The following is a 26,837-nucleotide window of genomic DNA, read 5'->3' as shown; positions in this document are numbered from 1 at the left end:
TGAATGTAATCACATGAATGAGCCCAGGCAAAATCAAGAGAATCATGAGAAATAGAAAATCATTTTTGTTTTAAGTTACTAAGTTTTGGGGTAGGTTGTTATGCAGCAATAGATAACCAATACACTAAGAAAAAAGAAATTGGTCCATGGCGGTCATTCACGGGCCCAAGAGTGGTATTCAAAGTCCAGCACCTCACACAGAATTGGAGTATGTCTTGGTGAACAGAGCTCTCCTGGACTTGAAAATCTGAGATTCCATGTTCTAGATTGACTCAAACTCTCTGTGGTTAGCTCATCCACTGCTTAACAATCTTTGATTCTCATCTTATGCAAAAGACTCATGCCCTCCAAGCCACTGGGTATGCCTGAGGGAGGAAGGAACCGCCAACACTCTCTAGACCAACATCAGAGGTGACAACTGCTGAGACATCTTTGTACAGAGGGGGTGAAGGGCAACCAGAGAGACAAAGGCACCTGCCTCGATCACACAGCTGTTGGTACAAGGGACAGGATGAGAACCCAGGGCTGCTCACTCCACAGCCAGTATCTTTTAGGTGATGCTACTTCCGTAGCAAGAGGGAGAAGCTCCAATCTTACAGATAGTGATCACATGTCAGTTCCAGGCATGATGCTGCCATTTGGGACTACAGAGCATTCTGTCTTCAAAGACCTTTAGGTGAGCTACTGAGCCACAGGAGGTGCCTCCCAGAGACACACTTAGCAAGACAGTATGAATTAATTTACTTTTTCATTCTCGGTACCCACATATGTCTGAACAGGGTCTGAGATAGCAGGGTCATGGACTGTAGATTATCTCATTTGTCTGGATACATAAAACTAGTTATTTATCAGGCATTATTTAAAAATCTCTGGGGTTTTGTTGTTGTTTGTTTGCTAGTGAAGTCTTCAAATTCGCATATACTGTTTAAAACAACATTCAAATGTTTGCAGCAGAAATCTCTTGGCTTGTATGTGAGGGCCACTAGGGACCACCCCTCACTGCCACCCCCCCACAACAACCAAGGAACAAAACATTATATTTACATTTGTCAAAAAGGAGAACTGGGCCACCTACCCTCACTAAGCTCTCCCCTGAACTGATTAGTAGACAATTAAAAGTGGTTTAGGAATGCAATTTGCAAATGGATAGTGCTACAGAAGCACACATTCCACTTGGGGGGAAAAAAAAGAAACAGAAAAACAAAGGCTACAAACAAATTGTAATCATCATAAATCATGCTTCAGTTTATTCAACTGTGATAATACTATTTGTTGGCTCATTATGAGGTTTCATACCACCTTGAAAACACTGATCACACCTGCATGACGTACAGCATGGACTGTTGGGTCTGACATGCAAACTAATTATATCCGATTTTAGCTCTGCCTTCAGCCTGTTGGAAAGGCAGAGATATGGCATTCACCAGGAAGCCTGGAATCCCCTTGCTTTGCTCAGTGGCTGAACAAGCCTGAACATTGTCAGAAAGAGGAACTACTGAGACCAGGAGATTGGGGAAAAGCTGGTAGCAACTCCTAGGAGTGGAAACTGCTATAATATTATAAATGTCCACCTCCAAGAGTTAGTTGTTTTGAAGCTAAAGAAAGAAAAGTGATTAACAAGTCAGACAGTTCTATCAGAGTGCAATTATGGTTAATATTTACTGGATGCTTATGCAAGAGGCCAGTCCCTTTCCATACATTATCGCATGTCATTTTCCCAGCAAGCTGATGCCATATTTGTATTATCCACATTTTATATAAGAGGATGTTGAGGCCAGAGAAGTTAAGAAACTTGCCTAAGGTCACACAGCATGGCTGGGACTAGATCCTATTTGTCTTTTACTTGAGACTGTGTCCTACGCCACTAAACTAAACTAAGACCTATGGCAAGCAGAGTGGGCAGAAGCTCTAAGTTATAAACTCAGTTTGGCAACTGGGCTCTCAGACCTTCTCTAATATCCTTTTCCAGCTGTATCAGAGAGTGATTCAATGATCTCTGCTTAGATTTCTGTAATTCTCTGTGAGACAGTCACATGGCAAGACATAACCTCAAGTTTAACAGCTCAGGGTGGCTTGGGCATCCCTGAGGGTCCCCAAGATATTTTCCAAGGTCCACAAGGTCAAAACTCTTTTCATGATAACACTAAGATATGTTTCCTTCTTTCCTTCTCATTTTCTCATGAGTATAGGTGGAATTTTCTAGAAGCTACATGAAGTGTGATGACACCATCACTCTGATGGCTAATGGAATGTGTATCCTTGTGCTTTAAAAAAAAAATCTCAGTTTTAATTTCTAATACAGTCAATATCCATAGATAAAACCCTCAAAAACAAAAGTTTGTTGGGGTCCTCAATAATTTTTAAGAGTTTAAAAAGGTCCTGAAGCCAAAAGTCTGAGAGCCACAGCTCGGATCATGCCTGTAAGGCCAGTCAAAACAACATAGTCTGAAATCTCAAACACTGGTAAACAGAACTTAAGAACAAAAAGACCCATTTTGCTTTTCCACAGCTGATTACTAACAAGCCATTTTTAATTCCTTGAATTGAGCAGATCCAGCTGACTCACACAGCACAGGAAGGGGATGAGAGTGGGAAAGAAGGCTGTTTGATGAGGACCTCGTGGGTTAACTCTTCCCTAAAAATCCTTAACCAGGGGTGGAGAGCCCACCACTCAGGGGGCACAGCTTACATCAGGGGAGAAAATGTACTGATGGAAAACTGCATTATAAACATACCTCCGTTGGCAACTGTCCTGACCATGCCTTCCTGTCAACAGCTGAGGTCATTACCGAGTACCTTTGAGCAAGTCATTGTCTCTGTATGTCAATTGCTGAATGCAACTGAAGACTTCAGTATTAAGCAAATACGATGTGCTGGGACTGAAAGGGCAAGAAGAGGAGGGAAACCAACTAATATTGATCACTCCCTCATGCAAACCAGGAGCTTGGCACATATTATCTCATTTGAGTGGTTAAGTTAGTTATCTAGGCTCACCTAAGACTAAGTCCTAAAACTAAGGACTAAGGACAGCTGAGACTGAGGACTCATCCACTATGCTGACATTCCCAAACCTAGGTGGGCATCAAAATCATTTGGAGAGTTTCCAATTTTTCACATTTCCTGGCCTTACCCTCAAGATCCTAATTCGATAGGTCTGGGTGGGACTCCATAGTCCACAGAACCCTAGCAGCTGTCGACTGCTAGCTTGATTAGTTGGCTAAGTGATTTCACATTTGAAGGCATTTTCCACACCGGAACTACTGGTTGGCTTTCTTTTTAGGGCCTTTTTTTCCCCCTCAAAGAAACAGTATTTTTATTACATAATGAGCATTGTTCTTCACCTGAGGCTTAACTGGAGATGAAGCCCATAGAAAATCTGATGCAGAATGCTCTTCCAAGTTCTAAGCAACCCTGCACACACGTTTCTAGATCCTCTCCCTGCAAGATGCAGGTACTTGGTAAATACCTTTGACTTAAGGGGAAATGTGATCGTATATAATCCTTACCACTCTGTTAAGTGGGTTTAATAATTCTGAATGTGACAGCTCACAGGTTTTCCACAGTAAATAGAATTGGGATATAAATGCTTTTCAGTCGCCAAAATCGGGTTCAACAACCCAGTGGTACTGATAAAAGCTGGGCACTTTAGAATCTGCTTGGAAGACCTAAGAATTGCACAGGGCCCTGCTGGGGATGGGCAGCTGTGGACGCGTGGTCTCTGGTAGCCATATACTCCCTTCGTGGTCTCTCCCCCAGTCTGGGTCAGCCCTCATGGCCACTCATATTCTCATACCCCACAGGACAGGTAATGGCCGTGTTGACAGCTGCTATCACCCTAGGAGTGGACAAGCCAGTCAACGCAGCTACTTCCGCGATCCACCTGAAGCTGGAGAAAGGGAGGGCAAAGGCCTGCGTGGGACAGGGCCTGAGGAGACACAAGAGAGGAGGCCTGAAGAGTCCCTGTGTTTCCTCTCTTAAAGCGTCTGACAACCTGTAGTGAAAACCCCCTCGCTTTATAGGGGAAAAAAAAACAAACCAAAACTGACAGCCAGGAACAGGGTAGGTGCTGCATTTATTTCCCTTGTGGACTTTACATGTTGACTTCTGAACGAAGCCAATTTAAAACTGGCCAATATAGGCCCTGAATCATAAACTTATTATGGAAATTCACGATACAAATTCGACTCTGATTAGAAGAGTGAGTTGCCTTCTCAAGAAAAGTTATTTAGCCAGGAAAGTTACAGAAAAGAGCCCGTCTCCACACTCAAAGAAAGGGATCGTAATGGGAGAATTTTAGAGTCCAACTGAAACGCAGCTCCTCAGGGAGAGTCCTTGAGTTAAGGTTTCATGCTAAATTTGGGGGGCCATGGTGACAAGAGGCAGATAAACTACATTTTCATAGACAAGCCACCCTCAACTTCACCTCTGCAGTACGGTCATCTCACTTCCCAAGAACAAGGTAATAACCCAGATTCTATGAAACAATAGAAAAGGATAAAATGTCGGATCTTTCATCAGCTAGAAAATACAGTTTGGCAAGGACTGGACACTGGGCTATCTTTTGTTCCCCACAACCCCAATTTAGCTAATGCCATTTGTGCAGTATTTTCCAGATTACAACCCTCTTCACACTTACAGTCTCCCTCGATCCTCAACCCCCACAGTGTGAGCAAGCAGGGCCAGGATCACGAGCTCCGCTTTGCAGATTAGGACATTATTTTTAAAAAGTAGTATGAGCAGTTGAAGCTCCACAAAAAAAAAAAAAAAGTCATCCAAGGGTGTTAGAAACTTTCAGGACAAACACAGTGCTTCTCAGACCATTTTTGTCTGTGTGACTTTTTCCCAGTGTTTAGTCAATCCTAAAATATTGAGGTTTTTTTTTTTTTTTTTTTTTTCTACCAGAACACAGTTATTCCCGGCCACCTTTCTTTCACTTGCTGCTGGGACTTCTTTATCCAGGCCTACCCTTCTAGGCTCCTTTTCCACACACAACACGCATACGGTGGCTCCCATTTTCTTATTTGCCTATCCCCCACATGTCCCGTTTGCCTTTCCCTTCTACCCTAAGGACACTCTTTTTCTTCTGCTGCCCTTCAAGTATCCCTTTGGTTCATTTCTCTTATCTTTTATCGCCTCCTCTATCTGCTGACTTCCCGGGCTACCAAATGTACCTCTCTACTTTCAGGTCTCAGTCTTGCATCAGAAACACAAAACCCTGTGTCATAACAAAGGATTTGTGAATTTTTTAGGACCACTTTACAAACTGATTTAGCAGAGAGAAGTGCACTTTGCTGCATACTAATAATGTTTTAGTAACATTTTCCTATCACAAGTGCTTGGATGTTAAACTCTACGGATTCCTGAAACCAAACACCCTTTGTGCAAATATGTATAAAAATAATGTATTAGTGTTTCATTCAACTAAGTGTCTTTGGCACAAACAATGATAACCCCAAAACCAGGTTCCTTTTTTCTCACACAACTATTTTTCTTTTCTAGTAAATCTTGCTGTTTGGCAAAAAAGTATTTGTATTGGTAAGTGTGTTTCTACATTTGTAAAGTAATCTTGTGGCACAAGGGTCTGGTGCTTTCCTTAAGGACATGAAGACATCTACATAAAACACACAGTAGATCTACATTTGGAGGATCTTGTCCCTTGCATTTATTGCCTGGCAAGGGACATGATGTTCTATAAAACATACAAAGAAGATGTAAAAGGTATAAAAAGTTTATAGTTTAGATCAAAGACAAATGTTGTCATTTAATCTCCTGGTATACAGTAGGCGCCTGATAAATCCTGTTGAGAAAATATCAGGCTCTAACCCCACTCCATATTCCCTTCCTACCATTCTGTTTTACAATCTGAGAACCAGCGAAGAAATTAAGTCATTTTATACAACCACTAATCCACATTGTTGTGGCTAAATAACATTGAACTAAATGATTTAAAGGACTTTTTCCAGGTAGATGACTCTATACAGATAAGAAAATGGAGAAAAAAGAAAACCTTGCCATTTTTTTCAATGTAAAGTAGGCAGTCGGAGTATTGGTGGCTAATGGTCTTACTCCTATGTGTCTCTAATAAATCATGATCATAGACCATGGAGATTTCTTACCCATCCAAGGAGTTCAATACTGATTCATTTCCACGTGTTTAAACAGACATCAGGAAATTCTCTGGCTTTTACCTGTTCAGTTTTCTCTCTGGAAAACTCACTGTTAAAATCTGTTTCTCACTATATTTTTCTTATGGCCTCATACATACTGATCAAGGACAATAATAGGAGGATTAGCGATGAATACTGGGGGTAAATGGAAAGTATAAGAAGAATGGGCACCTGGGTGGCTCAGTCGTTAAGCGTCTGCCTTCGGCTCAGGTCATGATCCCAGGGTCCTGGGATCGAGTCCCACATCGGGCTCCCTGCTCCGTGGGGAGCCTGCTTCTCCCCCTCCTGCTCCCCCTGCTTGTGTTCCTGTTCTCGCTGTCTCTCTCTGTCATATAAATAAATAAAATCTTTAAAAAAAAAAAAAAAGAAAGTATAAGAAGAAGAACGGTTGCTTGTAAGTTTCTTAAGTCAAGATAGACTCCCCTTCACTTTATAGACTTCATCCTATCTTTGGGGGTGAAATAGCACTTACAGTAACTTCACCACTCAGGTTTTAATAAAAGCATCGTTTGAGTTGTGATGGGAAATATTTTAGCATTCTTGTTGCCATAAAGGTATATTCTTTTGCATGCTTGCTAAGGTCCTATCTCTAGGTAAGCAAAGGCTCTTCATTTTGCTTAAATTCCCCTAAGAGGATGCTATACCCAGTGTACGAAGGAGGAAAGGAAGAAACTCGGTTACGGCTTGCCAATAGGTTTAATGAGCTCTTGCTACATTAGGATACTAGAGTTGAGAGTAAGCGTTCAGGGACTCCCTGCCTCAGCTCCAAACGGATCCAATGTTTGTTAACTTTGCTGGCTCTGCTCAGCATACAGATAGAAAAGACTAGGATGCGAATCACTGACAGTTGTGTCAGTCCTGGTTTTGCCAAGATGCAGAAGCAATCACTCTCATATAATCATACAAAAAGACCTAACACTTTCCTGTTCCTTAGTCTTTTTGAAGATTTAGGACTAAATCCTCAAACTTCTAGATTCAGGACAAAAGGAAGGAGCAAAGGTGGCAGAGAGGCAGACATCAATAACACAGACCTTCTTTGTCATGATTTTGTGGGATGTTTCTACGTTGATAATGCCCGAACCATCCCCAAAATAAATAAGTGACCAAAATAAGACTGAAAGAGGGAAGTAGAAGGAACAATCATTTTTAAATTGGTCTCCCTGGCTCTGGCACAAATCCCCTCCCTGGCCTTAGCTAAGAGCCTTCTGCTCACTGAGAGTGCACTGTATACAGTGCTTTCAGTCAGGCTATTACCACACGCGACAAAGAAGGAAGGAGGAACAACAAAAACTCCTCAAGCCTTTAGCCGTTGATCTTGACAAATTAAACACTAACGACACAGTCTTATTAAACGTAAAATGGGCATGATAAAGCCCAGATAGAAATGGGAGGAATGAGGGCGCCTGGGTGGCTCAGTTGGTTAAGTGACTGCCTTCGGCTCAGGTCATGATCCTGGAGTCCCGGGATCGAGTCCCACGTCGGGCTCCCTGATCAGCAGGGAGTCTGCCTCTCTCTCTGACCCTCCCCCCTCTCATGCTCTCTATCTCATTCTGTCTCTCAAATAAATAAATAAAATCTTAAAAAAAAAAAATGGGAGGAATGACCCGATCATAGCCCAACTTCCCTATATATGAATCTGTGGGGCCGTTAAATGTCCAGGAATCTACTGTGGCCATGGGACGGAAGGGAAAAAGCATGCACGGTTTGCAAGCAAAAAAGCAGAGTACGAATCCTGAGCTCACCCATTTACAGGTTGTGTGACCTTGGGAGCTATGAGCCTCCGTGTCCTGTAAAGCAGGGATTCGGAATAACCGCCTCCCAGGAGCAGATAAGAGAACACTCAGTAAAGCGCCTTCTCCAATCTCCACTGTCCCAACTGGTGCTGTCAGTGTTGGTGCTGGGGGGCAAGGTCACCAGCCATGGCCAAATCCCAACTAGTGCCCGGATCTGGAGGTTGAAGTCCCCAGGTGTGGCTGGAGCACAGGTACCCCCGTCCCTCATCAGTGGGGACCCCAAACCCTGAGGGAGGCAGCCAGGATTCAGCTGAGGAGGGCTTCACGGCTGTACTTCTCTATACATGTCTGACTGGCCAGGTGCAAGATCAGGCATGGGGAACACCGGTTCACTTGGCCTTCACTTAACGCACGTAGGACATAGGTAAGCTATAGCTCTGAGGCCAGAACAGTGATCCCAGATGCACCGGTAACTTAGAAGTGAATCCAACAAGAGGAAAATGATTTCAGAAACAATCAGGTCCAGGTGTACATTTCGAAATGGGAAGCTGTCCTCTTTTCGTTTTAGAGTGACAGGGTAACGGTCAAGGAAATGGAATCGGATAGAGGCTTTGTTCTGACAGCTTGACTTGGGCTCAGGCCCTCTGACTAGGAGGACGGCTGGGAGTCGAAGGGGTCATTCTACCAAATTTCAAATCCAAACCGACACAAGAAAAGAGAGCTCGGAGGAGTTCAAGGTGAAGGAAACAGCGGCCCGCTTTTCCGTCCGTGCGCTGCTTTTGTCCTTCACACACTTCACACTTGAGGGAGAATCTAATGACATTGACCTTGGGTCCCCCATTCTGCCGGGCGGTGTCACAGCTGTGGCAGGCGGTCCCTGCGGGCCCCTGGCCGCGGCAGCAGGCGCCGTTAATGTGACCCAGCCAGCAGCTGACTGAAAACAGTGGCAGGCAAGCACTAGGCACACGACCCCTGACACTGCAGGCCTTTTTTCCTCCTCTCAGCTAGCAGCCAATGGGCGGGCTCTCTCCACCGGCTGCCATGGCAACGGGAAGACTGCTGCGCAGTGCCCAGAACAGATGTCACATGAGCCAAGATGAATGTGGTGGGGGTGGGGAGCATGTGATGGGGGTGGAGGGGGATGGGGGAGGCATTTGGAGTTAAATGGTCCCACCAGAGGGAGTGAGGCAGATTTTGAAGTAAGTGCAAAGCTGTAACATCTATTTCCTTTCTCTTCCCTGTCCTTTAAGTTCTAAACACACATGCACAAACACGAATGTCCTTTTATCTCCGCTACTGAGGTGCTTGCGGCTCTCTGGCTTTCATGGCAAACATGAAAGCTCTGATTTCTGGAAGCCTTAAATGAACATCGCCTTCGCTGCAGAAATGCAAGCAGCCATTCTGCAGCCATTTAGGAACAGGCTGGGAAGCTCTATGGAGGTGAATCGGGGAAACTTAGAACCACATGGAGCTGAGACAAAATCCACAGGAATTTTAAAGGCAAACACACCGCCCCTGTAGGCCCACTGCAAACCCCGTTTCACTCTTGGTACCGCTAAAATGTAAGGGCTCCTAGATCCTCACCCCCACAGGTAGTTTCTCTGATCTTACCGCTCCTAAGGCCATTATATAGACTAAACCAGGGCAAGGCTTACCGATCTACCTGCTTGAGCAACAAAGGCTCTTTTGTTGTCTCTAAAATAGATCCTATCCTAGATAAAATACCGTATTTAAAATGTTTCCACTGCCTTCCCATTCTCTGCCACTGAAATTGACCAGTAGAGCATGGGCACGTGGGGGCACAGAATGAACATATATATTCGTTGGTAAGATAGGAGGTGATATTAGTGGCCCACAAGTAGAAGACACCGCAGGCCTTTTTTCCTGCAGCCAATGGGCAGGAACCTAATCTTGTTGCTGTTATCAAACAACATGAATCAGAGAGACATAAGGGACAAAGTAGAGGACCGTCTTAATCTGATAGATGAAATGCACCGAATGCGTCAGAGGATGGGGAAATGTGGCTTAGAATGCTTGGGCACGTGTGCTTAAGGCCCCCAACAAACATTCACGGGGTGCCTGCTTTCTGCAAAGGGCCACATGGAGGGCTGCAAAGGAGGCAAGGCAAAGGAAGCTCCCACTTATAATCAAGAGTGAAAAGAAATGTGGAAACTCTTAACGTGGGGAAGACGCAGGAAGTGCGGCGAGTGAAGCACGATGTGAACCTGGAGGAAGGCAGGCTCTGAGCAGTGTCCTGGGGCATGGGGAAATGAGACCGCCTAGTCTGTGACAGACTCTTGACATATATGCACCATATCATAGGATGCCCACATCACCCTAAGAAGTCGCCACTGTCATCCCAACAAATCAGGAAATCCCAGGCTTAGGGAGGTTAACAGTCAAAGGTCATACCACAAGCAAGTAGCAGAACCACTGGTGATCCATGTCATCTGCCCACCTCCCGGGGTTCTGCTCCATCAGCCGATGAGCAGCAGTGGCCCATTGCTGCAAAGAACGCAGCTGTGTATGGAGGCGCCGTTTCCTGGTCTTTGCAGTAGCGTCTCTGAAGTCGTGGGCTTCAAACCTTCACTGCATTTTTCCTACTACATACTAAAGTAAACAGGTAACTATTAAAATTTAAAAGGTTCATCCGGATATACCCCGAAGTCATCCCGTGTAACACAAGGGGTACAGATGTCACACTGGGGGAGAGCCACTGCCTCTTCCCACACTGGCCTTGAAAGATGAGTAGGAGCGTGGCCCGTGGAGAATCTGAATTCGTTCAACGATCACCCTATGACAGTCCGGGTTATTTTGCACGTATACCTCCACTGACATGAAGATGTCCTCTTGGGCCTCACAAGCATGCTTTCTTCTCTCATTATTCAGGCCACTAAGTGGCATCCTAGGGTTCTTGCGGTGCACTTGAATGAAAAGCAGGGAGGTGAGTAAAAGGCGGCCAGCCCAGCAATGCGCATTGCTCCTGGAAGCTGCCTCTCAGGCCCCACTCCACCCCAGGGCAGCACTTCCCCGCCACTGCAATGATGGATCAGAACCACCAGAGGGCAGTAACACAAACCAGATTTTCTTCCTTTGGATCCAAATGTGGATGCACACAGTTTAATAATATGTAAAGCCCATTATTACAAGCTTTTCCTCTCTCCACCCCCTATTAATGAACAAATGCCCAGGGGTAATGCAGATATTTCTAAATACAGTGCAGGAAAGGGCAATCTGTACTCATACACAGGGAGTCTAACACACAGTGGTAAGTGGAAATGAAAATAAATACCCAGATGCAACTAAACCATTAAGGCTAAAGATTTAGCTGTCTATATGGCTGCATACATGGAAATATAGATGCCTGACTCCCAGAAATGGGCATCTTTAAAACATTTATTTCATGAGTTCTTATTAAGAGTTCATAATAATACCTGTAATGATAACTACAAAGCTACAAGAGGGTCTAAGATGAATTTCATCTTTACTGCTGGGCACACAAAGGGGAATTTTACTCTTTGACTAAGGTAAGTGAATGAATTATTCAGGGTCTTTCCGTGGACATTTAAAACCTGTAACTCCACACTTGAAACAACAGCACAAATTTAAAAAAGAAGAGCAACAACAACTGGCTAATCCCCAAACCATAAAATACCAACTGACATTTCCCCACATCTATTCAGGGTCCTTTGACGCAGATGAATGGTTTCTGGTGTTTGTGACAGCAGAATCTTGTAGTGTGGTTGCTGGTTTTAACATCACAGCACAGAGCATACAATAGACTGAGTCGGGATATTTTTACCCAAGGATAACCTACCCCCTTTCTCGATAAACAAAGACATGGAAATAACCCTGACATTTTTCTCAAGCATGACAGAAAGGAAGATTCCCTGGTCCTGTATTTTCACAATGGCTGGGAATTTGAGGGCCTTTGGAAAAGCAAGATGGAGTCACTGCAAACAGCTTTGTCTCCAGAGTCACCCCATGAAACCCTGATATTTGTAAAATGCTTGACAGATTATCGAATCCCCCCACACAACATGTGAGCAAAGCATACGGAATTCAGAGTCAAATGTCTCTAACTCTAAACGTAATATGAGGTCACCTTGGGGATGTGAACGAAGCCCTCTGAGCTCAGTTCCTTCCTAAGGCAGGTAGGAGAACAGATCCTGAAATACCTCCCTGTGTAAGGATGAGGGTCACCTGTGTAATATGGCACAAAGCACTGAAAACTTAGATTTATAAAGAGTTTTGTTCTTATTTTCCCCATTTTATAAACAAGGAACTAGAACTGTAAAGACTTGTCCAAGGTCATGGTCAGTAAAGGTAGAGGAGGGCCACGGCCAGGGTGATTCTTCCCACCCCTCCCTGGTGACTTTGTCAGCGTTGACCTTTATTTCTCACAGTTCTAGGGCTGGGAAGTCCCAGACAAGGTGCCAGCAAGTGGGTTTTATTGTGAGGAATATTCTCATGACTTAGAGACAACTATCATTCACTGTGTGATCACATGACCTCTTCTTTGTGTGCGTGTGGAGAGAGAGCTCTCTGGTGTCTCCTCTTAAAAGGACACTAATCCCATCATGGGGGCTCCACCCTCATGACCTCATCTAACCCTAATAACCTCTCAGAGCCCCATCTCCAAACTCTATCACCCTGGGAGGTTAGCGCTTCAACAATATAAATTCTGGGGAATAAAAGATTCAGCCCATAACAAGGGGGTAACACTGGGCTTCTTTATCCTGCTCCATATTTTCTGTCCAAGACAACAAATATTTGCTGATAATCTGCTAGGTGCCAAGCACAGTACCAGGCCTCAGGGGAAACAAGGATGACCAGGAGCCCTCAAAGAGTTTAATGTCAGGACAGTTGCTATGGAATGTTCTCCAAGAAAGAGCATTTATGACATGTGGGCTTTTATGACTGTATATAGCATAGTTGATGACAACAAACTTCATGAGATCCTTCTTCAGATAGCTGTGCTTGAAACAATTGTAATGTGAGTCTGGCAACTAATCAGTACAGAATTAATATTTGATAAGGTAATTAATGTATTAATTTCCTCAGGAAGATGGGAATCAAAGGAAGGAAGGAAGGACATTTTCAAATTTTCAGCCCATAGATGCTTACAAAGATCTGTGCCTCCTGGTAGGGAATTGTCAGATCCAGTTATGGGATGATGATTATAACATAACTGGATATTTACTGAGTATGTTTAATTTCTCTCAGTTGAGTTAGTATAATTAAAACTGTTTTCTGGATTGGAAAACTGAAAGGACTCAACTTCAATGAATATATATTGGCTGGGGCTCCTGGGTGGTTCAGTTGGTTAAGCATCCCACTCTTTATTTCGGCTTAGGTCATGATCTCAGAGTTGCAAGATCAAGTTCCATATCATTGGAACGTTGGGCTCTGTGCTCATAATGGAGGCTGCTTGAGATTCTCTCTCTCCCTCTGCCCTCCCCGCACTTGTGCAAGCTCTCTCTCTCTCAAATAAATAAATAAAATATTTAAATACATTTATATATATATATATTAGCTGACTACTACATGCTAGTAGTATGTATGTTTGCTAGAATGTATGTATGAATGTATTTATATAAATATTCAGTCTAGAACAAGGGGCATTTTACATCTATGTAAAGTCTCATTTAATTCTTACAATAAACCTTTGAGGAAATTTTGTTAGATAATTTAAAATGAAGACCAGAGAAGTCAAGGACTCATAAGTGGTAAGTGGCTAAGAGAGTACTAGAATATTCTTGCCAACCATTCAAATGTTACTTTGATACACACACACATAATTTTCTCCTCCAAGCATCCCCAAAATCTAGCTGCTAGGATTTTTTTTTTCTGTTGTTATTTTTGGTATGCTACTTTATTCTGGTAAATAGTATAGGGTGAAGTTGGGTCTTTTTTGAGGGTATATATGTTTGAAAGGGGAAAAGCTTATGCAAATTTCTACCTCCCTTCAAAAGTAGACAAGGATCTCAAGGAAGAGGAGATCAAGTTTCATCTCTCTGGGGAATTAAGTGTGTTCTGTGTTTAGCCCTGGGATCCAGAAGAACTCACATGGGTACTCACTCGATGAGCATGGCGTGCCTCTTCTGAGCAGCCCAGAAGAGAAGGGCTCCCAGTTTCAGTCCCCCATTTGAGGCCGGACACATGACAGTGTTAGTCTGGAAACCAGGTCTGGAGACTGGAAGGCTGAATACTAGTGCCCCCGGAATTTCGATGTCCTGATCGCTGGAACATGTGAAGGTTATTTTATATGGCAAAGACTTCACAGATATGATTAAATTAAGGATCTTGAGACAGGAAGATTATGTTGGATTATCAGGTGGGCCCTAAATGCAATCACATGTGTCCTTATAAGAGAGAGGCAGAGGGAGATTAGACACACAGAAGAGGAGGAGGCAATGTGACCATTGAGGCAGAAAATGGAGTGATGTGGCCACATGCCAAGGAATGTCGACAGCCCCTAGAGGAGTACAGTCAAGAAAGGGATTCTCCCCTAGAGCTTCTGGAGGGAACACAGCCCAGCTGAATCCTTGATTTTGGCCCAAGGAAACTGATTTTGCACTTCTGGCCTCCAGAACTATGAGAAGATGAATTTCTATTGTTTTGAGCCACTAAGTTTGTGGTCTTTAGCTGCAGTAGCCATTTGTAACTAAGAGAGGGAAAAAAAGTCAGAGATATGGCAAATGAGAAAAAGGAAGACAGTTTCATGTACCAACCACTAACTTAATCTTACCAAAATGGTGTTTTATGCTTGTGACACTTAGCAATTTCCTCTGTCAGGAGAGTTTGCAAGATAGGCTTTAGGGTCAAGAACACTATGGTTAACTCAATAATTATTTCCTCCTTGTATAGAACACATACTAGACAAAGCAGCAATTCCTCAAACCTCCAAGATCAGTCTCTCTGTGGCAACGGTGAGCCTGCGTAAGAATTAACTTTGAAATACAAAGAAATATAAAACCATTTGTTAGGATGTTCACTGCACAGCTGTACAATTTTCTGTGAGTGACTGGTTCTTACTCTGAGTCCCTAGACCTCCAGAAGTTCTTGAACTTTATTTGAAGGTTTGGAGCTCTGAGCAAGAATTATATGTTAATTCTTATTATACCATAATAATTAGGCCCCGTGACTAGAAGACGTCTTATGGGAAGATGGCAAAATGATTGTTTGGAACCTTGTAGGCCATGCTAAGGAGTTGGGATTTCTTTCTAAATGTAGTGGGAAGCCATGAATGACTTTGATGCAGGACAAGGACATGACTGGAATTAGATTTAGGATGTTGTTCTGGCTGTCCTGTGTGGGAGGAGGGCAGTGGAGAGGTGTGCAGCCCAGCAGTCTAGGAACTGATAATGGTAGCCTGGACTATGACAGTGAACATGAAAATGACAGAGAAGTAGGCACAGTGGAGACATACTGGAAAAGCAGAATCTAAGTTAATCTGATTAACCCAAGGGGAGGAGTAAGGGAAAGGGTGAATCAGGCATCTATTAGAAACATTATTAAGGTTTTTTTTTTTTTTTTTTTTAAGGTAAATGCAAAAGCACAGATCAACTTGTTTATGGTGTAAAAGCTAATTATATCACCTCTCATAGGCACAGCAAATTATTGAATTTTGGTGTGTATATTGTCAATTATACCACTTGAATGGATGGTTAGAAATGTATACACCTTTCGAAATAAGAAACACATGAATGCATTCAATTTTACATAAAGATACAAAGAGATACATACATACCTCTATCTAAACATATCCATTATATCTATGCATGTATATAGATAAATATAGTCAGATAAATAAATGATTTCATTTATATAAGGTGCTTAAAATAGTAATTAGCATATTGTAAGCACTCAGGTGGTTCTGGTGTTGCTGTTCTATCATCATCATCATTATTATACAGCTACATATATACTATATGTAAATATATAAACTACACATGTAATGGTATATTATATAACTATCTGGTTACAGCAGGATGCCTGCTGAAAAATAAACTTGTCTTTTTCTTTCTCTGCTCTAGGAGAGGTGCCAGAAAGTCACTACATCATGGTAGATCATCCTTGAGGCACTGTAGTCAGTCAGTTGCCTGGATGGTCTGGGGCAGGGGCGGGTCAAGGACCCTTTGTAGATGGTTCCATCAGCCACCTCTCGAGCACCAGCTTAAATCCTCTCAGCCTCACCTTTCTCTCTTCCAGCCCCCGCTGCACTGCTCAGCTCTGTATGGACTCTGGTTAGCTTTATGCAGGTGCAACCCTACAGTGATTCACTTCACACCCATGCCACGTGCCTCCTGCCTCCTGCTGCAGGGACATCTCCTACATCCACACAGGTGCCACCCAGAAGCGCAGAGTGAACCCACGGGGAATGGTATTCATTAGACACGTGCTTCCCTTCTTCTCCCAGAATGATTGGTCATTTCAGAAGGACCAAACAACCCCTCACTGATAGCACAGACCGACATATATTTAATTCTCCCTCCTTTCTTTTCTATGCCCCTGCCCTCCATGGCACCTCCAGGGCACCACACTCCCAAGTTAAGCCCTCACACACAAGCCTTTGCTTGTGCTTTCCATGGGACCAGGACTAAGATAAAAATGATAGTGGTAACCCCCGTGCAGGGGCACAGTTAGCCCTACTGCTCGCCAGGGAAGGTGGATAAAGGTGGCACTTTGTTCTTTGGTTCCCAAAAAGGCAAATGTCCTTGCCCTCTCATTGTATAGGTCTGAAAAGGGGGAAAGGAGACAGTAGTCCCCGGTGCTCAAGGTGGGACAGAAGGATAAATCCTGGGCAAAGGCTGTATCAGGAATGGAAGACCCCTCTGCAATTGACTGAGCTCAGCCAAGGGTCCCTAGGCTATGGCTTTCAGCATTCAGCTCTTTCCAGTGGTGACTGAAAGGAAAACTACTTGACCTTCAAGCTGCGTATCTCCAGAAAAGAAAGCAGGGGAGCAGCTCCTGGTGTAGCACCTCTGATGGCCACGAGGACTGTGCTCTGTGGCAGCCCTATGCTCTTGCAATAAGCCAACACAAGAGCAGAAGGCTTGGAATCTTGAGTGTCCCAGCCAGGAAGCCAGACTAACATGCCCCGTGCCCCCTGCAACACACCCCCTATGGACTGCTCTGCTGTCTAATCAGGTAACCACTAGCCATATGTGGATATTTAAATAGACAATTAAATTAATTAAAATAAAACAAAACAAAACAGTCAGCCACTCGGTTGCATTAGCCACATTTCAATGTTCAACGGCAAGAGGGTGGCCAGTGGCTACTATATTGAAAAGGGCAGAAGAGACCACTGCCATCATGGCAGAAAGTTGTATTGGAGGTGCTGCTCTGGAGTCAGGACTCTGGGTTTTAGTCAGTTAGTCAGGAGACCAACACCAGACTTACCACCCACCTATCAGGGGAATGGAGGCTGGCTTTTATTTATGTGGTAAAATAAAAAAAAAAAACACGAGAGTATTTGTTCTCTGAGTTGGTAATAAAGCACTTATATGTGGTTACATTAACAGCAATGGATATTTGGATGCTGGGGCACAGGAGACCCCAATCTTTATGGAAGAAAAGATTCTACTCTTAAAAACCAAACAAAAATATGTATACATATGTATGTGTTTAATTCCCACATACTTAGGTACAAAACACCCAAAAAGTATTTGGGTAGAAAAACTATCTAGAGTATAAGATTAATGTTCCCCAAGGCTACAAAAATAATGGAGAAATTATTAAAACAGTTAATTATATTTAATATCTTAATTTTAATTCCTATGTACATCAGTTATCTAAAATCAACACGGGTTCCACTCAAAGCTAAGAGTAAGAAACTATACTGGGATAGAAGCCAAAAAATTAGGTATAAGTTAGCTTCTTCATCATCAGATGGAAGGCACTGACCTTTAGAACTTAAAATCCTCATTGTGAACACCAGAATATCATCATCTCATTTGGCGATATTCTAGAGAGACATTAATATCCCTCTCCAATCTCTTAGCATAACTGTTGGTACCTTAAGAGACTGGATCATAACACTAGGTAATTTACATATAGCATTAATCACATGTCATTTTCAGTATTATTAATTACTCACATTGCCTTTATAATTAAATATAGTAAGATTAAACCAAAGAGAAGTAATTTTTAAGTTCTTGCTTAGGGCTGATGCTCTGTTGAGTCTAACACATCATCTTGCCTGGTGTAGGCATTTCCCTACCCACCTCTCAAATGTTGGTGTTTCACAAGTCCTGAGCTTTTCTCATCTCTTTTTTTTTTTTTTAAGATTTTATTTATTTGACAGAGAGAGAGACAGCGAGAGAGGGAACACAAGTAGGGGGAGTAGGAGAGGGAGAAGCAGGCTTCCCGCTGAGCAGAGAGCCTGATGCAGGGCTCGATCCCAGGAGGCAGACGCTCAATGACTGAGCCACCCAGGTGCCCCCCTTTTCTCATCTCATCATTTATCCCAAGTGACTGTATCAGCAACTAGGGCTTTATTTACCAAAAAGAACTCCCAATAATACGGGGCTACCATTTGTGGAGCATTAACTATGTGCTAGGCCCTGTGACTTACAAGCATTAACTGGGTCAACAGTCACAACAACCCTGCCTGCAAGGAAGAAACAGCCCACGTCTCTTCCTAACAATTATCTAGATGCCCAGGTCATAGGTCCCTTAAACTCATTTCCAGAGCAGACTTACCTTCACCACAAATCTGCCTCAGTTCCTTCATACCTTCATGCAAAACATCGCAAGCCAGAAACCTACAAATCACCCTGGACTCCTCCCTCTCCTTTTTTCTCTACTTCCAATCAAGTTCCAAGTTCTATTATTTTTACTTCCTAAATATCCCTTCATTCCATGCAGACTGGCAGCACCCTAGAAAAGGCTCCCATCATTTCTTGCCCTGAGTCCTGCATCAGCTGTCCAACTCATCTCCCTGAATCTGGTCTTTTTTCTGTAATCCCAGTTACTCTACTAACTTAACCTTATTACTCTGGGCATCTGAAATACAGGGGTCTGTAATAATGAGGTCTCTCTCATAGGTTTACATGAGTTAAATAAGACATAGAGTTTTCTAAGTGTCAGGTAGTTGATAAAAAGTTATACAGCTGACATATGAATTGAGACAATTTGGTGCTGAAGGCTACATGCTTAACCACCACCACATATGCCCAGGTGAGCCCATCATTATCAGAAAAGTCATGATGAACAGAGACATAAGAAAGGAACATTTATAGTGAAAAGCTTTTGAGAATGGCAATATAAATATACTCCAATTACTCTAAAACTTTGCAGCTTTAACAACAAACACTTATTATGTTGTGGTTTCTGTAGTACCACTTAGCTCAGTGTCTCTGGCTAGAGGCCTTTCATGAAGTTGTAGTCAAACTGTCAGCTGGGGTTGCAAACTCATCTGAAAGCTTGACTGGGGCTGAGGGGCTTCCAAGCTTGCTCATGTGCTTCTTGGAGGCCTTCATCCCTTGCCATATGAACCTTTACACAGGGCTGCCTCACAACATGGCAGCTGGCTTCCTCCAGGGCAAGTGATCCAAGAGACAAGAAGAGAGGGCCCCCAATAGGGAAGCCACAATCTTTTAATAAACTCATCTCAGAAGTAACATCCCACCACTTCTGTCATTCATTGGGAGTGAGTCATTAAATGCAGCCCATACTCAAGGACAGGGGTTTACACAAGGGCAGAGACCCACTAAGAGCCAACCCAGAGGCTGCTTACTATTATCACCCAAGTAGACATCACAGCCCTGGAGGGAGGGGGTGTACTGAGAATAAATGGGGCTCTATCAGCATTTCCTTTAGCTCTCTGCTTTTCAGAGTCAAACTGACCATGAACTTCATGTTCTGCTACTTTGTAATCAGTACATAACACTCTTGTCTCTGCCTCCTCCTCACTGCCATCTCTGTCACATGGAGGATATGTGGAGAACCCACAGATTGCTGGGGACTATTATATATCAGACTTTTTACATAAATCTAAAATAGATCAGCATTATAATAGCTACTGGATATATTGTTAAGCATAAATTTAAGTCAGGAAATATAACAATAATTAAAATTTAAACATTATCACAAAGTTCTAAAAATTAAAGCAATGCAAGTTATTTTTAAAAGAACCAAAGCTCTTTTGGAGATTTTTAAATAGAATACAAGTTAATAGTAAAAATAATTATTTCATGCTATTCTATCTACATTTCTAAGTAGTATTTTCATTATACTTCAATCTACTGTTACTAGCAAGAGACAGAGTATTCTGGGTTGAACTGTGTGCCCAAAAATATACAGGTTGGAATCCCAACCCCCCAGTATCTCAGAATGTGAGCTTATTTGGTGATAGCGTCTTTACAGAGGTAATCAAGTTAAAATGTGGTCATTCAGTTGGACCATAATCTACTATGACTGGAGTTGTCATAACAAGGGGAAATTTTGGACACAGAAACAGACATGATAGAGGAAAGACAATGTAAAAAAGATACAAGGAGAAGACAGCTATCTATAAGCCAAGGAGAGGGGCCTGGGGCAGAACCTTCTGTGGCAAGCCTCAAAAGGAACCATGAGCCAAGCAGAGCCAGCACCTTGATTTTGGACTTCCAGCCTCCAGAACCATGAGACAATGAATTTCTGTTGTTTAAGCCACGAGTCTGTGGTACTTTGTTATGGCAGCCTGAACAAACTATTATAAGGCAAAGAAAGAAAAAATGAGATTTAGCGAGAGAGAGAGAGGCAGAGAGAAATAGAAAAGAAGATGATATGTCAAGATACATATTCACCTGGATGAGTTGATTTTAATAAGAAATGCACAAGGGCCTACTCCTAAAATCTCATTTAGCATATTTATGGAGCAGAAGCTGACAGATATTTCCAAAAACTGTGTAAATGGAACACAGTGCCAGGTGAAAACAACCAGATTCTCCCTCTACAGGTGGGGTCTGATCTGGTAGGGGCCAACAGTGGGAATCCAGGAGCAAGAGGGGAACCTACCTTCTGGTAGTCTTCTTTCGACCTCAGGGCCAACTCCATGTGCTCAGTAGAGGCTGGATAGATGGCTGAGCGGTACTGAGTGCCGTGGTCATTGCCTTGGCGCATGCCTGGGAATGTGGAAAGCAGAAAGGATCACTGGAGTGGACCAGGTAACAAGGCCAGTGTCACAAGTTCTCTATGATTCATGTGCTGCTAAGTTGTTTGGTTTTGTTTTGTTTTGTTTCCAATTGAAGTATGGTTGCCACACAATGTTACATTAGTTTCAGGTGTACAACTTAGTGATTTGACAAGTCTTACCTTATGCTATACTCACCACAAGTATACCTACCATCTGCCAACATACGCTATTACAACACCTTTGACTATATTCCCTATGCTGTACCTTTTATTCCTGTGACTTATTCATCCCATAACTGGGAGTTTGTACCTCCAACTCTTCTTCTCCCCTTTTCACCCATCCCCCACAACCCCTCCCCTCTGGCAACCATCAGTTTGTTCTCTGTATTTATGGGTCTGTTTCTACAATTTGTTTGTTTGTTCATTTGTTTTGTTTTTTTATATTCCACAAACATGCGAATTTGTTTTTCTCTATTTTACTTATTTCACTTAGCATAATATCCTCTAGGTCTATCCATGTTGTCACAAATGGCAAGATTTCATTCTTTTTTATAGCTGAGTAATATTCTGTAAATGTATACCACAGTTCCTTTATCCATTCATCCATCAATGCACATTTAACATTGCTTCCATATCTTGGCTGTTATGAATAATGCTGCAATAAACACAGGGGTACATATATTACTAAGTGCTTGTTCTAATTTCATCTTGACACCACTCTCCTTAAACAAGCACAAAATACATGTTTCACTTTGCTTATTTTAATTACAACAGATGTTTGAACTTAGGTAAATTTATCATAGGTCTTAGATCATAGTAGATGCTCTACAAATATGTATTTTTCTATGCAGATATTTAAATCATAACCTATACCATTTTTCACTTGCAAAGCACTGTGTTGTACATTATTTCTTGGGATCTTAGTGAGATAAGGTGAATGGCAGTTACTATGGTCCCTCACTTGGCAAATAAGGAGATGGGATTACATATATGTAAGCACCTGGCATACTGCTTGGCACATAGGAGGTACCTATAAATGACTAAATAACTGGTATTCAGTGAGTTTGAAGAGCTTGCCTAAGGTCATCCACAAAATTAAGGGAAAACCTGAGCCTTAAAGTTAGCCCAGCCCATTTTCCCCCGTGTCACAGCTGCTAACATATAGATCCCAATCAATTTCTAACTGATAGTCCCCAAAGTTAAATAGCCACAGGCTAAATATAGATCCCCTATAGATCTCCATGCTGTGGTCAAATGAACCTCACATGCATTTACTGCATCATTCAAGAATCCACTTCAGTTTTGTTTTTTTATTAACATATAATGTATTATTTGTTTCAGGGGTACAGGTCTATAATTCAACAGTCTTACACAATTCACAGCACTCACCATAGTACATACCCTCCCCAATGCCCATCACCCAGCCACCCCATCCCTCGCACCCCTCTCCACTTGAGCAACCCTCAGTTTGTTTCCTGAGATAAAGAGTCTCTTTTGGTGGGGCGCCTGGGTGGCTCAGTTGGCTGAGCGACTGCCTTCGGCTCAGGTCATGATCCCGGAGTCCCGGGATCAAGTCCCGCATCGGGCTCCCTGCTCAGCAGGGAGGCTGCTTCTCCCTCTCTCTCCCTCTCCCTCCCTCCCGTGTGCTCTCTCTCTCTCTCTCTCTCTCACTCTCTCAAATAAATAAATAAATCTTAAAAAAAAAAAAAAGAGTCTCTTTTGGTTTGTCTCCCTCTCTGGTTTCATCTTTCCCTCCCTTCCCCTATGATCCCCTGTCTTGTTTCTCAAAGTCCTCATATCAGTGAGATCATATGATGCTTGTCTTTCTTTCTATCTCTCAGATTGACTTATTTCACTTAGGATAATACCCTCTAGTTCCATCCACGACATTGCAAATGGCAAGATTTCTTTTTTTTTTTTGATGGCTGCATAATATTCCATTATATATATATACCACATCTTCTTTATCCATTCATCTGTTGATGGATATCTAGGCTTTTCCCATAGTTTGGCTATTATGGACATTGCTGCTATAAACATTGGGGTGCATGTGCCTTTTCGGATCACTACATTTGTATCTTTGGGGTAAATACCCAGTAGTGCAATTGCTGGGTCATAGGGTAGCTCTGTTTTTGAGGAACCTCCATACTGTTTTCCAGAGTGGCTGCACCAGCTTGCATTCCCACCAACAGTGTAGGAGGGTTCCCCTTTCTCCGCATCCTCGCCAACATCTGTCGTTTCCTGACTTGTTAATTTTAGCCATTCTGACTGGTGTGAGGTGGTATCTCATTGAGGTTTTGATTTGGATTTCCCTGATACCGAGCAATGTTGAGCACTTTTTCATGTGTCTGTTGGACATTTGGAGTCTTCTTGGAAAAATGTCTGTTCATGTCTTCTGCCCATTTCTTGATTGGATTTTTTTGTTCTTTGGGTGTTGAGTTTGATAAGTTCTTTATAGATTTTGGATAGTAGCCCTTTATCTGATATGTCATTTGCAAATATCTTCTCCCATTCTGTCGGTTGTCTTCTGGTTTTGTTGATTGTTTCTTTTGCTGTGCAAAAGCTTTTTATCTTGATGAAGTCCCAATAGTTCATTTTTGCCCTTGCTTCCCTTGCCTTTGGCAATGTTTCTAGGAAGAAGTTGTTGCGGCTGAGGTCAAAGAGGTTGCTGCCCATGTTCTCCTCAAGGATTTTGATGGATTCCTGTCTCACATTTAGGTCTTTCATCCATTTTGAGTCTATTTTTGTGTGTGGTGTGAGGAAATGGTCCAGTTTCATTTTTCTGCATGTGGCTGTCCAATTTTCCCAACACCATTTGTTGAAGAGACTTTTTTCCATTGGACATTCTTTCCTGCTTTGTCGAAGATTAGTTGACCATAGAGTTGAGGGTCCATTTCTGGGCTCTCTATTCTGTTCCACAGATCTATGTGTCTGTTTTTGTGCCAGTACAATACTATCTTGATGATTACAGCTTTGTAATAGAGCTTGAAGCCCGGAATGGTGATGCCACCAGCTTTGCTTTTCTTTTTCAACATTCCTCTGGCTATTCAGGGTCTTTTCTGGTTCCATACAAATTTTAGGATTATTTGTTCCATTTCTTTGAAAAAAGTGGATGGTATTTTGATAGGGATTGCATTAAATATGTAGATTGCTCTAGGTAGCATAGACATTTTCACAATATTTGTTCTTCCAATCCATGAGCATGGAATGTTTTTCCATTCTTTGTGTCTTCCTCAATTTCTTTCATGACTATTCCATAATTTTCTGAGTATCATATCATCTGCAAAAAGTGAGAGTTTCACTTCTTCTCTGCCAATTCAGATGCCTTTGATTTCTTTATGTTGTCTGATTGCTGAGGCTAGGACTTCTAGTACTACGTTGAATAGCAGTGGTGATAGTGGACACCCCTGCCGTGTTCCTGACCTTAGGGGAAAAGCTCTCAGTTTTTCCCCATTTAGTATGATATTCGCTGGGTGTTTTTCATAGATGGCTTTTATGATATTGAGGTATGTACCCTCTATTCCTACACTGTGAAGAGCTTTAATCAAGAAAGGATGCTGTACTTTGTCAAAGGCTTTTTCTGCATCTACTGAGAGGATCATATGGTTCTTGTTCTTTCTTTTATTAATGTATTGTATCATGTTGATTGATTTGCAGATGTTGAACCAACCTTGCAGCCCAGGAATAAATCCCACTTGGTCGTGGTGAATAATCCTTTTAATGTACTGTTGGATCCTATTGGCTAGTATTTTGATGAGAATTTTTGCATTCATGTTCATCAGGGATATTGGTCTGTAGTTCTCCTTTATGATGGGGTCTTTGTCCGGTTTTGGGATCCAAGGTAATGCTGGCCTCATAAAATGAGTTTGGAAGTTTTCCTTCCATTTCTATTTTTTGGAACAGTTTCAGAAGAATAGGTATTAATTCTTCTTGAAATGTTTGGTAGAATTCCCCTGGGAAGCCATCTGGCCCTGGGCTTTTGTTTGTTCGGAGATTTTTGATTACTGCTTCAATTTCCTTAGTGGTTATGGGTTTGTTCAGGTTTTCTATTTCTTCCTGGTTCCGTTTTGGTAGTTTATACGTCTCTAGGAATGCATCCATTTCCTCCAGATTATCTAATTTGCTGGCATATAGTTGCTCATAATATGTTCTTATAATTGTTTGTATTTCTTTGGTGTTGGTTGTGATCTCTCCTCTTTCATTCATGATTTTGTTGATTTGGGTCACTTCTCTTTTCTTTTTGATAAGTCTGGCCAGGGGTTTATCAATCTTATTAATTCTTTCAAAGAATCAGCTCCTAGTTTCGTTGATCTGTTCTACTGTTCTTTTGGTTTCTATTTCATTGATTTCTAGTCTGATCTTTATTATTTCTCTTCTCCTGCTGGGTTTAGGCTTTATTTGCTGTTCTTTCTCCAGCTCCTTTCAGTGTAGGGTTAGGTTGTGTATTTGAGACCTTTCTTGTTTCTTGAGAAAGACCTGTATTGCTGTATTATACTTTCCTCTTAGGGCCGCCTTTGCTGCATCCCAAAGATTTTGAACAGTTGTGTTTTCATTTTCATTTGTTTCCATGAATTTTTTTAATTCTTCTGTAATTTCCTGGTTGACCCATTCATTCTTTAGTAGGATGCTCTTTAGCCTCCATGTATTTGAGTTCTTTCCAACTTTCCTCTTGTGATTGAGTTCTAGTTTCAAAGCATAGTGGTCCAAAAATATGCAGGGAATGATCCCATTCTTTTGGTACCGGTTGAGACCTGATTTGTGACCCAGGATGTGATCTATTCTGGACAATGTTCCATGAACACTAGAGAAGAATGTGTATTCTGTTGCTTTGGGATGGAATGTTCTGAATATATCTGTGAAGTCCATCTGGTCCAGTGTGTCATTTAAAGCCTTTATTTCCATGTTGATCTTTTGCTTAGATGATCTGTCCATTTCAGTGAGGGGGGTGTTAAAGTCCCCCACTATTATTGTATTGTTGACTATGTGTTTCTTTGATTTTGTTATTAATTGCCTTATATAATTGGCTGCTCCCATGTTACAGGCATAAACTGTTAGATCTTCTTGTTGGCTAGACCCTTTAAGTATGATGTAGTGTCTTTCCTCATCTCTTATTATAGTCTTTGGTTTAAAATCTAATTTGTCTGATATAAGGATTGCCACCCCAACTTTCTTTTGATGTCCATTACCATGGTAAATGGTTTTCCACCCCCTCACTTTAAATCTGGAGGTGTCTTTGGGTCTAAAATGAGTCTCTTGCAGACAGCATATCAATGGGTCTTGTTTTGATTGGGGCATCTAGCCCATTTACATTCAGGGTAACTACTGAAAGATATGAATTTAGTGCCATTGTATTGCCTGTGACTTACTGTATATTGTCTCTGTTCCTTTCTGGTCTATGTTACTTTTAGGCTCGCTCTTTGCTTAGAGGACCCCTTTCAATATTTCTTGTAGGGCTGGTTTTGTGTTTGCAAATTCCTTTAGTTTTTGTTTGTCCTGGAAGCTTTTTATCTCTCCTTCTATTTTCTATTTTCAATGACAGTCTAGCTGGATATAGTATTCTTGGCTGCATATTTTTCTCATTTAGTGCTCTGAATATATCATGCCAGTCCTTTCTGGCCTGCCAGGTCTCTGTGGATAGGTCTGCTGCCAATCTAATGTTTCTACCATTGTAGGTTACAGACCTCTTGTCCCGAGCTGCTTTCAGGATTTTCTCTTTGTCTCTGAGACTTGTGAGTTTTACTATTAGATGTCAGGGTGTTGACCTATTTTTATTGATTTTGAGGGGGGTTCTCTGTGCCTCCTGGATTTTGAT

At 42.2% G+C, this 26,837-nt stretch overlaps 1 protein-coding gene across 2 annotated transcripts in view; it reads right to left on the bottom strand.

The window, feature by feature from the left end:
• The window catches only part of MSRA (methionine sulfoxide reductase A), a 431,046-nt gene that overhangs the window by 83,656 nt on the left and 320,553 nt on the right, over positions 1-26,837 (bottom strand). For both annotated transcript variants that reach the window (XM_035022659.1, XM_035022657.1), the window contains one exon: positions 20,909-21,015. In XM_035022659.1, the coding sequence (XP_034878550.1) occupies positions 20,909-21,015 (107 nt within the window). The remainder of the gene's footprint in view (positions 1-20,908; positions 21,016-26,837) is intronic.

The sequence above is a fragment of the Mirounga leonina genome, unplaced genomic scaffold (genome assembly GCF_011800145.1).
Source record: "Mirounga leonina isolate KUSES-001 unplaced genomic scaffold, KU_Mleo_1.0 Mir_176, whole genome shotgun sequence".
Taxonomy (NCBI): domain Eukaryota; kingdom Metazoa; phylum Chordata; class Mammalia; order Carnivora; family Phocidae; genus Mirounga; species Mirounga leonina.
This window is presented reverse-complemented; position numbering and strand designations above follow the sequence as displayed.